This window comes from Phaenicophaeus curvirostris, chromosome 12 (genome assembly GCF_032191515.1).
Source record: "Phaenicophaeus curvirostris isolate KB17595 chromosome 12, BPBGC_Pcur_1.0, whole genome shotgun sequence".
Taxonomy (NCBI): Eukaryota; Metazoa; Chordata; class Aves; order Cuculiformes; family Cuculidae; genus Phaenicophaeus; species Phaenicophaeus curvirostris.
Genome location: NC_091403.1, coordinates 20,208,597 through 20,225,598, shown reverse-complemented (window position 1 = coordinate 20,225,598; position 17,002 = coordinate 20,208,597). Strand labels below are relative to the sequence as shown.

At 41.3% G+C, this 17,002-nt stretch overlaps 1 protein-coding gene across 10 annotated transcripts in view; it reads right to left on the bottom strand.

Annotated features, from left to right (window-relative positions):
• The window catches only part of MYO9A (myosin IXA), a 167,259-nt gene that overhangs the window by 57,036 nt on the left and 93,221 nt on the right, over nt 1-17,002 (bottom strand). For all 10 annotated transcript variants that reach the window (XM_069866564.1, XM_069866570.1, XM_069866565.1 and 7 more), the window contains 2 exons: nt 10,428-10,544; nt 2,904-3,038 (listed from right to left, as the gene is read on the bottom strand). In XM_069866564.1, coding sequence (XP_069722665.1) covers nt 2,904-3,038; nt 10,428-10,544 — 252 coding nt within the window. The remainder of the gene's footprint in view (nt 1-2,903; nt 3,039-10,427; nt 10,545-17,002) is intronic.

Sequence of the window (17,002 nt, the reverse complement as noted above, 5' to 3'; positions counted from 1 at the left end):
TTTCATATGATGAGTTATCTTCATGAAATTCAGCTTTTCTGTACAAGGAGGCTGAGGTTTGCTGGCTGGGATCATGCTCACTAGGGATCATGCCAGAAAACAGACTTTGCTCAACACCTGAGCTCATGCCAGATGATCGCGCTCCAAACAGTATTTTTTTTATTCTAGCCTTGACCTTGGTTATTCGCCAGGTTTTTTTTTAAAGAGTAAAAGAATGTCCTCAAAATTGAGGTTTGGCAGGTAAACAAAAGGTAGAAAATGGGGTAGACAAGAACTTTTTTAACAGCAATGCCTGTGGAATAGAAAGCTAGGGCATGACTGCTCAATCTTTGCAAAGCATCACCTGAAAACAGGGGAAGGTGGAAGAATGCCTTGCTGCTGGAAATAGCATTGTCTTCAGACAGAAAGTTTTAAAAAAAAAAAAAAAAGATTTGCAATGCATATCGTATTCGATTTCACCAAGGGGGAAAAAAAAAAAAGAATAGAAAGGTTCAAATAATCCCACGTGCAAATTCTACTATGATTTTAAGAAAAAAAAACTTGTTGATTGCTTACACTCATCATTTCTTCTAGTAGAAATGCCCAAACATTTCAGCAACCTGGCTCTACCCTCCAGCAAGCTTTGGCTTACAAGCAGCCTATCTCCAGATGCCAAGGAGGACCCCTACACTTTGTATACCCATCAACCATAACCCTACTTGTTTTTCATCCATGAAGATATCAAATAAACCCTTGTAAAACCACAAATACCTCAGATAAATTCACAACTCAGGGCAATATAACTAATTTTTGCCATCTTGAAACACAATATTAACTACTGAATCTTCATCTGTGGGCTGGCAACTAACATTAAAAGCAGCTTCATCTTTGAGCCGGCAAAGTAGCATGAATATTCCTAAGTCCCAAGATCTGAATACGTACCACAACTTCTCTTTCCATCAAATTCACTCCTCTACACACAGTATACAACTCCGGTGAGAGTAAGAGTAAATGATTAAACGTTTAGCAAAAAAGACTAGCACTCATGCAGCTGTGCAGATTATTTACATTTATAGAAAACAAACTATGTAGAGATGGCTGTATTTTCCACCAGCAGAGCTTGCAATGCTCCAGTCCTAGACAGACAACGTGCTCTGGCATTAAGAATTGGAACAAGCCCTTTGCAATAATCAGATGCCTTCACAACCGTTCCTCTCATCCTTACAGCAAATACGGATTTTAATGACTTCATGCAGTTGACAGATTTATAGGAGGAAGCTAATTAGGTCACTGGTTATACACCGGTCCAAAGAGAATTAGATTGCTGCAATCAGGATCTCTGCATATACCCCGGGCTCAGGGAGAAGTGCTGACCTGCTAAGAACTCCCAGCCCAAGCACGGGAATTCCCTTATGGATGCTGACAACTTGGATTGCTGCTGCAAAGCCGATGGAGGCTGCCAAATCCTGAGTGCCTTGAAATCCCACCCCACCGAGGTATTGTCTCTCCAGCTTTCAAGAAGGTTCTTGCCTCCTTAAATCCCTTTTCAAAAGTCTATGAGAAGCCAACAGCTAAACTGGCTTTGCAATAGTCTTGTAGCTTGCACTTTTATGGTGGTGGCTCATAGGAAAACAGACCAGTTTGTAGAAATACAGACAGGTTTGGGTTTTGGTTTAACTGGTTCAAGCATCTATTGAGTAGAGTGCATCAGCATATAAACCAGTTAAAAAACTGAAATAAAATAGGTTTTAGCAGCTCTTCTCCACCTTTTTGACTTAAATAAGAGGGAGCTAAGAGAGAAGCATCAGACTCTAAAGCAAGCACCCCCCATATGATCCATTCAGGGCTATGTTACTTATTTTTGATCACCCTTGTATTCAAGCAGATTTCTCTTTATGACTTTTCAGGTCTATTTTAACGCCACAGAGGGAAAAAATGAAACCATCAGGGTTTCTGGGGAGGCCTGGTTTAATTCTCATCTCAGCTGGACTCAGGCTGCAAAGTGCAGCTCATCAAATTCTAGCTCTACCAAAACCAATGATAAGGAGGGTTTCTCTTGACCTCACCCAAGAATAATTTCACCTGAAGGGAGGGCATGCAGACCGGTATTTTAAAAATAGGTATTTGGAAGGTCTATAATATATTTACTGTGTTATAGAGCCCAATTATATGTTAGGCATCCATGAAACATGTACTTTAGCAGTTTTCTTGTCCCGCTTGTTGTTAGATAGCAAATGATGTTTGGAGAAGCCTCCTCCCATCCTAATTAACAGACTATGTCATCTTGTCATATATGTTATCTGCTAAATTATGGCCTGCATTTTTGTTATTGCTCTTACAGCACACTGTGTGTCGCTTTCCAGCCTCAGATTAATGTTAACAGATCTAAAGCAAAGCTTGAAGTTCAACCTTTCCTCACCTGTCACGGCTACCAGAAGTTGTAGGTATCTTGAGTTTGACCTTGCAGAATATGTACAAGAGTTACACTTCCTCTCCCTCCCCACAAATTAACACTGGAAAGTAAAAAAACACCAGGGTGGTATTTGCAACAGATGCCAAAAAAAGAAAATTTTATGGGCTATTAAAAGACAAAGCAGAAAGTCCAGGCAAAGGCAAGAAATAAATTGCTCTTGGATGAGCCCTCTGCACATATAACAAAGATACAAAAAAGCAGTGGTTAAGGTCTTCATGATGTTCGAGGATACTTGTATCCCAAAACATTTATTCAATACCAGCAAATCCCTGGCTGGATTTTATTTTACAGGTAGCAATAAGTCATGTGGTAAATTTGAAGTTAAATTTGAATAATTCAGTGTATATTCCTTAACATAAAAGAATTAAAGGGATAATTTAAGAACTTCATCAGTGCCACAAACTCATATCAACAAACATGGGCATCAGTGAGTAAGTATTTCCAGACCTACCTGTTCAAGTTTAAAGATGTGTTGGTTAAAGTAGTGCTGCAAGCGCTCATTGGCGAAGTTAATGCAGAACTGTTCAAAACTATTATTTTCATAGTCTTCAAACCCAAAAATATCAAGTACTCCAATGGATAAAGTCTGCAGGAAAAGTAAGAATGCGGATTAAAATAAAATCACATAAAGGAAATGGATTATCCATACATAGCCCATAATCAAAAGCACTCAAACAGAATTAAATATACTTAATAGCAGGACTTTTAATTTTTACCGGACTGTTGATAATACGCCATCTGGATGACTTCATGTAACTTCAGATATCTGCACAGATGGCCTTTTTCTAACAGAAAAGTCCTTTCAGAGTTGTCAATCTTTTTAAAAAAAATTAATAGACGAATTGCCATCTTTGAAGAAACCTGAACCCAGCTCCAAACTATTCCATTGGATCTAAGACAGTATTTATCCTTTGAGGGGAAAAACAGGGTTAAGGCTGGGGAAAAAAGGGGGTGCAAATCCATACCCAGAGTCAGATTCCTTCATAATTAAACACTTCAGACAACAGAGCTGACATCTCAAGATGCTCATCAAGACACGGTTGCACCAACATTTTCTAGGCTGGCAAAACAAGGCCAACACTGCTGTGAACTAACAGCTTGCTTTGCAGCCTTCTGGCCTTCTCCTCTCCTCCCAAACCAACCTCACTCCCCGCGATACCAACCAGTCAAGGGGCCTGGCCACGTGGATGCTGGCCTGCAAGCAAGTGCAACCCATCATTCTCTGGCTCGGACTATCCTTTCTTCTCTTAAGGAGAGCAGAAACATGGACCTTTCTCTTTTGTGTAGGTACTGGTTTCCGTAAAACCAAGCCCTCTGTCTGTCAGATGGATTAGGCAAACCCATGGGAAGAGCAACATGGGGATATGAAAGCAAATAAACTTCATACACAGGGAGCCAGGGTGAAAAACAAGCTTAATTAGGTATAATTCCTGCTGCAACTTCCAGACCTTTCCTGTTAAACAAGTAAGTAATAATTAGTTAGAAATAAAACTCAGACTGTGTCCACCTAGCAGGCCTGTTGTCATCAGAAAAGGAGTGAGGAGTCTGAAGCACACGTGCACAGAGAGCTCCACCAGCAGTTCATTAACAAAAGACACTAGAGTCTAACCAAAACAATCTCACTTACCCAGGGTCTCTGTTCATATGCTACAATTAATTAAATAGAAATATTAGGAGAGGTACAAGCTTTAGCACTAGTCAAATGAAACAAATGTCAAGCAGGGAGAAGAAACAACCCCTCCTCTGCACCTCAGAAGAACCTGAGAGCTGCTAGGCACCCTGGTTTAAATTTTATTGGTCTTATCTGCGCTCTGGATCTCATAGGACGACCTTCCTGAGACCAGCCTAGGTCAGCTGCCAGAAACACAAACCCAGCTATCCACAAGTCTCTCTAGGCTGCTGTTGGTCTGTTTTCAATGGATCACGTAACATGGAAGGAAAATGTTCCTTCTGTGCTCAGCTCCTGACCAGGGAGCCACCTATAGCACAGACAGAGCTGCTGTGGGGAGTGTGGCCACCAGGCTTGTGAGTTGAAGCTTTGTATGAGATGGACTTTGGCTACCAGAACAAGTGAAAATACAACTAAAAAAAACATAAGATAAGACTCTAACCCATTTTCCCAAGAGGTTTTTTGCTATTTTGTCCTTCGTCCAGGCTTTTCTTCCTATTTCAGGGCAAACACTTGGAACTGAAGAAGGTTTTCAAGGTCTCAGAAACAAAATTTAATATGAAATAGCTGAGCACAAAAAAAATACCTCTTTCAGTGCTGGTTCATTTACTGTATTGAAGCAGCTACAAAATACACTTTAATGCGTGCATGCAAATATACTTCTAATGCAAAACAGAAGAGTCACCTATAGAAAAAGAATGGCTATTTCAGTTGTAAAAGAATCCTATCAAAATACTTTATTTTGAAGTTGTCTTTTTATAATTCTTTGCTGACACTCAATATTAAACACGCTCAAACAGGTAAAATGCACAGAACTCAAAAAGAAAAATAAAACCCTGTATTTATCAAAAATCACTGCAGGTATCGAGCCTTGTTTACAAGGCGAGGATGGTTAATTCTGTCATGGCTGCTGCATGGGGGAAAACTGCATTTTTCTCACATCACTGCCTATGTGGACAACTCCCAAACAACCCCAGAATACAAATGTTAAGACGCGGGCTTTGCTGCAGGGTTTCGTGCCAGAGAAACCAGGGCAGAGCTCTGTGGTGAATCAGATCGTTTGCCCTCTGTTGCAGAAGGCAGCATTGCAGAGCTCCCAAAAGAAGGAGGTCAACACATGCAAGTTGGTAAAACTTTTGAAAATGAGAAATGGGGAATTTATGGCTATTTCTCTGCTTTCTAGCCAAAAAAACCTACCAGTAGAGTAATTTCATACAGCAAGGTGAAAAAAAATTACTTCCATTGAGGTATGTGGGCTGGAGCACCGAGGACAGGCTGAGAGAGTTGGGGTTCAACCTGGAGAAGAGAAGGCTACAGGGACACCTTAGAGCGACCTTCCAGGACCTGAAGGGGCTAAAGGAAAGGTGGGGAGGGACTGTTTACAAAGGCTTGGAGTGACAGGACAAGGGGCAATGGGTATGAACTGGAGAGGGGCAGATTTAGACTGGAAATAAGGAGGAACTTCTTCACTATGACAGTGGTGAGGCACTGGAACAGGATGCCCAGAGACGTGGTGGCTGCCCCATCCCTGGAGGTGTTCAAGGTCAGGCTGGATGGGGCTTGGAGCAACCTGATCCAGTGGGAGGTGTCCCGGCCCATGGCAGGGGGGTTGGAACTAGATGATCTTTAAGGTCCCTTCCAACCCAAACTATTCTGTGATTCTACGTGTAAATGAAATAATTTTGTTAAATTGCCTGACAAGAGCATGTAACCTGGTTGGTTTTAAGATTAAGTTTGCAGTTCAATCTTTAAAGAAAATAATCAAAGGAATTTTACGTTTCAAATCTCATAGATCTTCAGTTTCAAATTCACATTTTGGTTGAGGGCCACGAGGAAATCAGGCAAAGATGTAACATAATTTAGGCCTCCATTAGCCCACTGGAGTTAATGGGTTAATGTTGTCCTTCTATCAAAACTAACACTTAAAATTAACAAGCACGCAGCGCAGACAAGGAGCAGTAGACAACTGTATTCTTCAGTTCATTGAATCTATAACAAAATTCCTGTAATTAAAAGCTTGTGTCTACAAGGATTTTGAAAACTTGGGTGAACCCAGGGCTTGTGAGCACCTCCTGTGCGAGATGATATAACGTGATCTCACGCTTTTCTTGAAATGTCAAAACCATGACATTTAAACACCAAGCAGGGGTTTTAAGGGCTTTCGGCAAATGACAGTCTTGAATATAACGTGGTGTCCAATTCCCAAACCACCAATAAACGGCAATTGTTGGAGCTGTTTTATGTCAGACACATCGGTGATGTCATTCCACCACAAGGGTATATTTTGGCAATCACAAATAGTTCTGCTCAAATTCTGTGAAAAAAAGCCTTTTTATGATTATCTTTTTATGTTTTACTTGTTTAAAAAGCTTTTTAAATATATTTTTTTACAATATTACAAAGCCAATACAGTAAAAATAAACCAAAACAAAACCCATCGCCACTAAATCTAAAAGAACTACTCTAAGAATATACATCACCAGAATATACATGATGACCTATTATATAAAGTGAAAAGCAGTGATTTGCTACAGATTTGAAAGTTGGGGCCTAAAAATAATGAACAGTTGCTCATTAAACCCGCTGTGTGTTCAGCAACTCTTCTGTTCTAGATCAGACAGCCAAGAATTAACAAGCTGATTAAATTTTAATGGATTTTCTTCATGGCCATGAAGCCCCTTCACCATCGTCACCACGTACACAGCACCTCATCTGGAAAGAGCACTACGGTTATTTAGGAAGACATTAATATACAAGAATCAAACAGGAAAAGCTTAAAAAAAATGCTTGGACAAAATGCCTTTTGATCCACCACAATCTACACTTCATCATCATTTTAAGCAAGGAGATGGACTTCTAATAATTCTTAACCTAATTTATGGAAGGTGAATTAAATAAGAGACTCTCTAAGGCTTAGTGACCTAGTTCTAATGCAGAGGAAAAGTCTCCAACCCCTCATTAATAAAGGCCAAATTTCAGGCAGTTTGTTGAGGATCACGAGAACATAAAAGAAGCTAAAAGTGATAAAAAACCAAGAAAAACAGAACTGGAGTGAAACCAATACACAGCAGCACTGCTATGAGAATAAACCAAGCCATATCAAACAATTTATTCACAACTTGGTTCAGAAATAACATGCTATGAATCCTGTCAGCAAGTAAGATAAGCCAAATCCCACTGTGTTTTCCCAAAATAATTCACTGTACATTTAACTAAATTTGGATATCAAAGTTCTGATTTACATCTTCCGAATACTTGCTGAAAAACAGTGGAAGAATGATGGCTGAGTGTTTCTTTTTTTTACCCAGTTTCATCTTTTGATCTTCTCCTTACTGCTGACATCAAATAAACACACAGAGTGGCATTTGAAAATCATCTCCATTCCCATTGTCACAAATTCTCCTGGGGTTTGGACTTTGTAAGGATCTAGGTCTTCTTTCTACCTATCATCAAATGGCCCAGCCTATCAGCAATTAAATACGCTTGACTAGCTAGAAATAGCCTCCTTGCTGTAACATCACCCACACCGATGAATGTCATATCCTCCACCAGTTTGGCTGAATGTGAGTTTTGGTCACCGTGGTTGCCCTAGGTGGCTGGGGCAATGCTGCTTTGCCCCAGCAAAAGGACTTTGCAAAATGCAGAGATGGCTGCACGTGTTTCCACCACACACAGAGCAGACAGCAAAGCTGGACGCATCATCTCCTGCAACCTCTAAGCTTCATGTCAAAAATCTGAGCTACTGCAAGTAGGTGAACGTAGCTCTGACCAAGCCAACTTCCGCAAAGGCTATACAAGCTGTCCTCGAGTGGTTTTTATAGCACAGCTCTGTATGACCACTGAAATAAACATTTACACTCGTGAAGAGATACACTTCCACATTCATTTTTCTCATCAACGTTAGGTGCAGTTCTCCTCCCATATACACCCTGAATTTAGACCGCTTTGAGTCTTATTTTACCTCTCAACAACACAACTGTAATTTAAGAAAGCCCTCTGCCAAAAATCCATCATCTGACAACCTTCTGAACCTTCACAACCTGAGGGATCATTTCAAACTATATCTTAAAAATCAGAAGAACACCGTTGGTAAGTATAGGCTGGGATTAAGCCAGGACATCTGCTGTGGGGTGAGTTACATATTGCTCTCCCACTGCAAACTCAGGAGTCAGCAACCTCTCATGGCAAGATGGAAGACTGTATTTTTCCTTCATAAACCACTGATTCAGTACATTTAGGAGATTTTTTGAGGGAGTTGGTAGATGCCAGCAAGCAGATGTCATCCAAGTGCCGAGATCTTACACTGCAGAGAGAACTTATTCCCAGAGTCTGGAGACATCCCTGCTCTCAGTCCACCTTTCAGTTACTCATTGGTGTTGCCCAACCTCAAAACCACATATGGGAGGTTAAGAAGGACCTATAGCCTCATCTGGGGTTTCTACAAGCACAAGCTGGAAAGCATTTCAAAAGGATTGTGAAGTAGTAGGAAACCCCAAATTAATCAGGCATCAGCTCTGTTTCTCCAGGAAAGAGGAGAGTGGTAATTGCTGCTTGTCTCAGCAGCAGCCACAGATCTCGGGATGCCTTTGGATGCTTGCTGGCAGCGACATTATTTCTTGAGGGCAAAGGAGCGGCTATTCCCAGCCCTGTCCAAGCTTCTCCTCCCTCTGTGCTGGAAGGACCCAAGTCAGGGAGCAAAAAAAGGGCCAAGGAGATGATGATGTAGAACAACTCGAGAGCCTCAACATCCTTCTTATAGCGAGAGGCCCACCAGAACTGAATACAGAATTCAAGGTGTGGTCTCACCAGTGCCGAGTACCGGGGTAGAATAACCTCTTTGGACCTGCTGGCCACACCGCTTCTGATACAAAGTCTCGGCTGGAGGAAGCAGAGGGTTAATATGCTGTGGTGATGCTGGAAAACAGCATGATTTTGGGCTTTTCTGGCTCTCACCTGCTGAGATTTGAGGTTGGCAACCAAAGTTTAATGGCCTGTAAACACCTCCTGTTGTACACTGCTATTACAGACACACTGACTCAGCAGTCTGATTTTGCATTTAAATACTACAGAACAGATAATGTTTTTTTAAAGATCATTAGATCATTAAAAAATTAAAGAAAATTAGCATTTAAGATGTATCTCCTTGTCAAAATGAATCCACTTTTTCTGCTTCATCAAATACACAGTGTAGTTTTTTTTTCCTGACAGCCCACACAAAACTTCTGATTGGTTTAGAAAAACAATCAGGAAAGAATACATCGTTGGTAAAATATTTAATAGAGGGAGAAGCAGTATGTGCTGCTTCAGTCAGAAGACATGCTGGATGTTACCACTATAACAACCTTTCTTGTCAGAAAAGCATATCACCAGATTTTATATGCATGTATTTATTTCCAGTCTATAATTACGTTCCATGACCATTTCTGTGGAGTTAAATAAAGGACCAGCTATACTGCAAGCCTCTGCAGCTTCGGTCCTATGGCATAACTTACAGATAATGTTAGTGTTTAGCGGAACAATTCTCCTCTTGGCAGCTACAGCTTCAGCTTGGATGTACAATCTCCCAAAAAAAACCCACACACTGCTGGCCTACGCCCAAAAGTTCCAAGCCAAGGGCAGCTGGCAAACTGCAAGCACGTGCATGCACGGATACATCCGTATGCTCGTGCTTTTTGGGGTCAGCATCCCCGCACTGCAACCTGCACAGACGAATATACGAGAGGTTTTGGACCGGATCTGCTGTGTCATGGCATCCAGTCCCTGCTGTCACAGAAAATGTCATGTTATCCCTTCCATTATTTTTTTGGGAAAGCAGGTTCCACACTACACAAGCTTCACCCTTCCCATAATCTCACTTCTCTGCTTGTTATAGATGTGATGTCTCTACCTACTGACAACACAGCTTGTTCACCTTTTCTAATTATTTTTATGGAGCATCTTCATCAAAACACCTCACATTAGCCAGATTTCTCTTTTTTCCCCTCCACTACATGTGACCCTGCTGTTTTACCCACAAAGACGAAAACGGTTTGGCATTATTCCTGGAAGGGGGTGGGGGAAGAGGCTTTTGCCACTACAAGAAAATCTCTTCCCCAGCCACTTTGAGGATATATTATTTGAGGCGCTTCATCCTTCCTGGCTCAGAAAACACCAGTAAAAATAACAATATACTCAGCCTAAAACATTAACCAAGGAAAAATTAACTTTATGTTAAGCAACATGTTAGGAGTTTGGGTAATGTTTTATCCCATAGTCATCTATTTCTAAACCACAACAGCATAGCCAAAAGAGCTGGCAAAATGTTACCTTGGTGCTTTCCTCCACATCCTTGGAGTTGAGGAGCGCGTGGTTAATTCTGAACACTATCCAGTCAAACAGCGCACTGTACAATGATTTAGCCATGGAGTTCCGCACAGTCACAGCCTGAAAGAGGAAAGAAAATATGTGATTAGAAATGATTCCTGTCCTGTGCTAAAATGGCTTCTGCTTCTCAAGCTCCCACTTCCAAAATTCCTATTTCTCTTTTGATAAAGGGTTTGTCCACTATTTTAATTTATTATAGAATCACCAGGTTGGAGAAGACCCACCGGATCATTGAGTCCAACCATTCCCATCAATCACTAAACCACGTCCCTCAGCGCCTCGTCCACCCGCACCTTAAACACCTCCAGGGAAGGTGAATCAACCCCCTCCCTGGGCAGCCTCTGCCAGGGACCAATGACCTTTCTGTGAAAAATTTTTTCCTAATGTTCAGCCTAAACCTCCCCTGGTGGAGCTTGAGGCCATTCCCTCTCGTCCTGTCCCCTGTCACTTGGGAGAAGAGCCCAGCTCCCTCCTCTCCACAACCTCCTTTCAGGTAGTTGGAGAGAACAATGAGGTCTCCCCTCAGCCTCCTCTTCTCCAGGCTAAAGACCCCCAGCTCTCTCAGTACAGAGGGAGAGTATAGAGCGAGAAGAACCTCCCTGGACCTGCTGGCCACGCCGTTTCTGATCCAAGCCAAGATGCCATTGGCCTTCTTGGCCACCTGGGCCACTGCTGGCTCATGTTCGTCAAGTATGTCAATGGTCCTGACACCATTGAGAATTGATTTTAATCACAGCGCCGTAAGATGTGCCCCTGACTTTGGCTTGCTTTCCCTTGGTGCATCCAAGGGGATGATGCATGAGATCACACTGTAAATGATATCACTGGCAGTGAAAGGAAAATAAATAAATAAACAAGGAAAAAGAATTTAACTTCACCAAGATTCTTGAAGAGTTTATACAGGCAGAAGGAAAAAGGAGGGTGGCTTGTTACACACTGCCTTAAAATCCTTCTCGCCAACACTCCCTTTAAGCTACATCATCTCAGTGGCTTTATTTCACTGACCTCAAGCAAAAGAATAAAGCCCACATAGCACAATTTCCTTTCTATTAGCTTGTTCCCACCTCTTTTTCTTTGAATTTTTTTGTGATGGCATCTTTTAGTCTGATCACGTGTTGTTCTGCCAATGTTTTCCTCTTAACATGCAAGTAATCTGGTATCTGGCTTTGTCTTCTCTCCCTCTCGAGTCAGCGCAGGAGAGGGCAGTAACATGGTCCGTGACTCCTGCCATGAGCCCAGCCCCAGCAGACAGAGGATGCTCCCAAGCTCAGAGCACACAGAAGCCTCCGTATGCTCCTAACCATCACTTGCTGGCAATGAAAGCTGTCAGATAAGCCACGTTACAAGGATAATTACAAAATATTGCAAGAACTAACAAGGAATTACTTGCTTGCCCCTGAAAAGCATTGCTACAAATCAAAACCAAATGTACAATGAAAATACATAAGCAACAGTACTGAAAGGATTTGTGGTAGCACAGACCAAAACGACTCTTTTAAAGACTCAATGTGAGCTGTTAAAACACCCAAGTTATCCAATAAGTGTTAGAAAGCGGCTGGCATTTAAAAATACAAACAGGTCTATTATCCAGTAACTGAGGTTTTGGGTAAGATTTTTTTGCTGTTTTTATTACAAGCAAAATGGGTTGTTTGGGGGCTTTTTTTGCTCTTGTTTTTCATTTTGAATTGTTTCCCAAAATGTGGGGGAATATTTCAGTTACAAATAGAAAATTTCAAGACCAATTCTCGAACCTCACGCTCTATCTCAGTCTATTTAATTGGATAAAGCTGGAAGACAATCGGTGCCCGCTGTCACACCAGAAAAATCAGTCTCTGGGGGAACAAGAAGGCCAAAACCCAGAAACATTTCTCACTGCCGTAATGCTTAGTCCTAGCGTAAATCAGCCCAATTAACTGATGCAACGCAAAGATGTGCAATTAAAAATGAAGCTCATTTCTATTTAAATCAATTAAGAACAGTATTGTTTCCTCTATGTAGTCATATATTGGGTTTATATTGCAATACTTTTCTTTCCTTCTATTTTAAGGGTTTACAGGGGACGTGCAGGACTTTGTCACTGATTTTTCCTTTGTTTTTTTTTCTACAATAGATGAGGATATCGCTAAGTCTGCACCACTCCAGCATTGCCCAGCTTCCTCCCGGGATGTGCAGTGTGGGCTACAAGCCAGAACTCTTCTTCCTGAGGTGGGTTCACCTATATGGCAAGCTGGGAAACCCACAGAGAGCTGCTCTCCTTGCTACACTTAGGGTCCAAAGCTGTAATCAATAGCCCAAATCTCAGATTCTTCATCAGCTATTTTTAGAATTGATGAGCTGGTAGGAAACTCATGGCAAAGCAACATATAGAGAATACAGAGAGGGTGAAGCACACGTACACATGGGTCTCATTTGCAAATTTGTTGGCTCCTTATAAGCCAATTTCTTCTCTCCAGATAATTGCCATCACAACAGACTTGGGTGATGCAAGCAGCACTTCACCCCGCATACTCCCCTAGACCATGAAATTCAGCAGGGCACTCAATCCCTTCATCCAGACATATTACACGTGCTTAACCTTCAGCTAGTCACCTGCAGCTTTCTGCATTTTCTGCCAGTCTTATGGGACATCCAGGTAGCCCTGCCAACACCATGGCACTCATCAAACCATCTGTATTTTGCTCACAAAGCAAAATAAAAATAGCTCCAGCCACGCCAAAACAGATTTGTCAGGGATCAAAGCGCACACGCAAAAATTTGTCAGGGATCTTGCACACACACAAAAATATTGCTGATCTGAAAACAGGATAGATCAAAGGCACTTTACTCGGCGATTCAGGAAATGAGCTGAGGACAAGGTTTTAATCAATAGGTTTCCTGCTTATCAGGCTGGCAAGGATATATATATATATATATATATTATTTATTATACGCTAGAAATGCCCCTTGCTGGGGCTGACCAACCTGTGCTAAAATCCCAGTTGCTCATAAGACTACTTGGCCAAATTAATTGGCCTGAAAGGTTTCATGCTGGGCATCAGACTTGGGGTTCCCTGAAACTAGATAAACTTTTGGAAATCTCTTCTGCCAAACAGAACACCGGGAAGATGGACCTAAGAATTAACATCTCTCTTTGAAGTGTTTTGGAGCAAGGGCTCACAGTCTCAGCAGCGACAGCCTGTGTTTTAGAGACAGCAAAAGATATCATCAAAGAAAACCAAGCTTGCTCAAATTAAAAGCCTCTGTAAAACACATTTGCACAAGTTCAGTAGATTCTTAATTCTTAAAATTACAAAGCCTATAAACACATGCAGAGTGGAGAGCCGCTATCTATTTTGGGTCACTCCAGTAAAAAAATGCAGCATATGAGGGGTGCCTGTGCCCAGAGCTGGGTTTTTGGACCCCAGTTCCTAAGTACAGACTCAGTTAAAGAGAAGTGGACTTTAAAAGTAGAAGTGGAGTGTAAGCCTAAGCCCCAAACTGAATTAAAGCCCTTAATGAGGATTAAAACCTTCTACAGTTTATTAACTGTGATAGCATGCAACCCTTATCCGATTTCTTAAGCATTATGCAAATCTACGAGACATCCATAAAGACACGCTGAAAGATTCAGTTGGTCAATATAATGTTATTGCCCCTTCAACAATTTTCAATCAAAACATTGTTAAATCCCAATTTTTCAGCAGGGGACAATGTAGACATGGGGGCGAGGCCGGTTCAGCTACTCCAGATCTTCTAAAAGCTGTGAATACTTGAAAATGGGATGTTTAAGTGCCATTTCTCAGGCCCAACTCTGGAAAGTTTATTGGATCCAGAAGAGAAGGCTTGTTTGAAGACAACGACGACCTGTTGCCATGTTGTTAGCCTAGAAGGAGACTGGTTGCCTTGCTGGTCACAGTCCTTTATTCTTCTAGCTTATCAACATTTCCCCTAGAGACCACGTATGCGTTTATCTCATGACACATATTATCAATGTTATTTGTTCCTACTGGATAAACCCGTTGCCAGCCCCTGTGTTCCCTACAAACACAAAACTCCCATCCATCCCAAAAAGTCTGGCTTTACAAGCAACTCTCCTTGCAAACTTCCTAAGAAGAACTTGCAATAGTCTCCAAAAATTAATTTGTCAAAATAGGAACGATCTTGATACAGCCATGGAAACCATCTCTGGATTTGTCCTCTCCTAGTGGCCCAACAGCTTTTCCATAACACGTACACGAACACACTCGTGCGTGAGTGTTGTCTCCCCTCGCAGAAGACAACAAGCAACGCGCACTCTCCTTCTAGACCCGTATCAACAAAAATACTTACACAAAACAACTAGCATAATGCCAGGATGGCAAGAACTGCTTCTTTACGAGTGTGAAGTTTGCAAGACTATATAAAAAACCAAGATAGCAGTTATTTAAGTAAAGCCAAGCACCACGAAACACTTCACATTTTCTGCTTGTGTATAATAGAAACGGAGATTCCTCTTCTCTTCAGGAAATAACACATGAACACAGGAAGAAAAGGAAACATCCCGTTCTCCCCTGGGGCCTTTGATGGACTTCCTATAATTTCTATACAAGGATAAAAGGTGCTTCCAATGAAATATTCAGGAGGGAAAAAAAAAACCAAAAAACAACCACAAAACAGAAAAAGAGTACTAGGATTATTCCTCATCAGGAAATCCTTCCAAAAATCAAATCTATACACAGATTTGTAGTGGCTCTACAACGGCTTTGTTTGTTTCTCTTTTAATAAGTGGAATAAATTTTCAATGCATTACCCAACGAATTAACTGGCATTTCTGCTCACAGGGATTTAGCACTAAATCCATGCAACCTGCTAACAGCCTACCAAGAAGTAATTTAGTGAGCTATTATCTGAAGATCATATACAGGATTTGATTTTTGTCATCATTTGACGATTGTTTAAAATCCTTATCAGCCATTCCCATTTCACTCATTTATTCTCTAAGGTAAAGTCTGCCTTCAAAATTACATTTGTACTTACAAATGTCTTATTGCAAGATGACTCAGAAGAAAAAACACATTTTAATATTTACTGAATTATGCCCATGGCATTTACCTAGTATTTTCTGATGATGCCTCTTGCCTTCAATCACTTCTGCGGGTTTAAGTGATATATATAATTATTAAACAGGGGAACAAAAGCCAAGAGAAAAGCGTATTTCTTTTCTTATTTAATTCAAAGCATCTAGTCAACAAAATTACACTGCATACACGAGTAAATTATTGAATAAATCAGTTCCTATTCTAAAAAAAAAAAAAATCCGTATTTATCTCTTTTCTAAAATATATATATATATATATATATATATATCCGCAATGCTCAGTCAGTGTGAAGAGCTATACCCCTGCCAGTGATAGGACTTATCTGAGAGTGGAACAAGCTAAACCAAGAGCAATTCAGGCTCTCCTAATACACCTGATTTATATTTCATAAAGGAGTCTAACAAACAGGAAGAGAAGCCAATCCTCCGTTCTCAATAAGCCTTGGACACACAGTCAACCAAGAACAGCACATGTAGGCATCTAGGTGATACGACCTCTGCAACAACAGTGAGTTACATCATTAAATAAAACAGACTCAAATATACTTTTATTTGAATAGGTGTCACCTAATAAGAGTGTTGGGGGAGTAGCAAGCTCTGAAATATTAAAATCCAGCTTTTATCTCTGATGCTGTTACTGCTCCCGGAGGGCTGGATAAAAGCCATAGGTAAGGTGGCCTCAGCTTGGGTTGGTACTTGTATGGACAGGAGCTCCCAAGGCATGATTTGCTGGGTCTGTCACTCCCCTTCTGAGATGGAGTAACATCTAAGGAAGGGAGAGACACGTAGCTGTGAAACAAAGCTAAATTAGGAAAGAAGCAGAAAGTGAGGAGCATGGCAGTGAAGTATACCAGCCTCTCTACGGCTCACCACCGAGGCTGGGAGAGTGCTTCTGGATCGAAAAAAAGAGATGCAAACTCTAAATTGCTGGAAGTAGACATCTAAATCGCTCTTTCTGTCCAAACGCTGGTTTTAGCATCTCAACTCTTTATCTCGCATCAGGTTCAGCCTATTCAGTGGGTCCCAAGTCACACGTGTGTGTGCGTGGAGAGTTATGGTTTCCTGCTGTTCTGCCCGCTTTCTATTTATGACCGAATACATCGCGCGTCTGGTTTACATTCACAGCCATGTCCTGCGGCAGGAGATAGATTAAGCAGCTTTTGTGGTTTCCCTTTGGGTCACGGGACGCAGGCTGAGACACGCAGGCTTAGGTGGGTTGTTTTTTTTAAACAGAGGCTTAACACCCAGAGGAAAGTACTCTTGCAGGATATCAGGCTCTAGCTTAATCCCTATCTTGGCATCAAGGAGTATTATATCATACTGGGGCTGGATAAGTATGACATAATTTTCCATACTCGTATTTTATCAGAGCATCATATTAAAATCCTGTCATTCTCATGTTTGCTTTTCCTAAGAGAACTCAAATCGTTAACGCATCGTGCTGACTTCCAAGCCTGAAAAA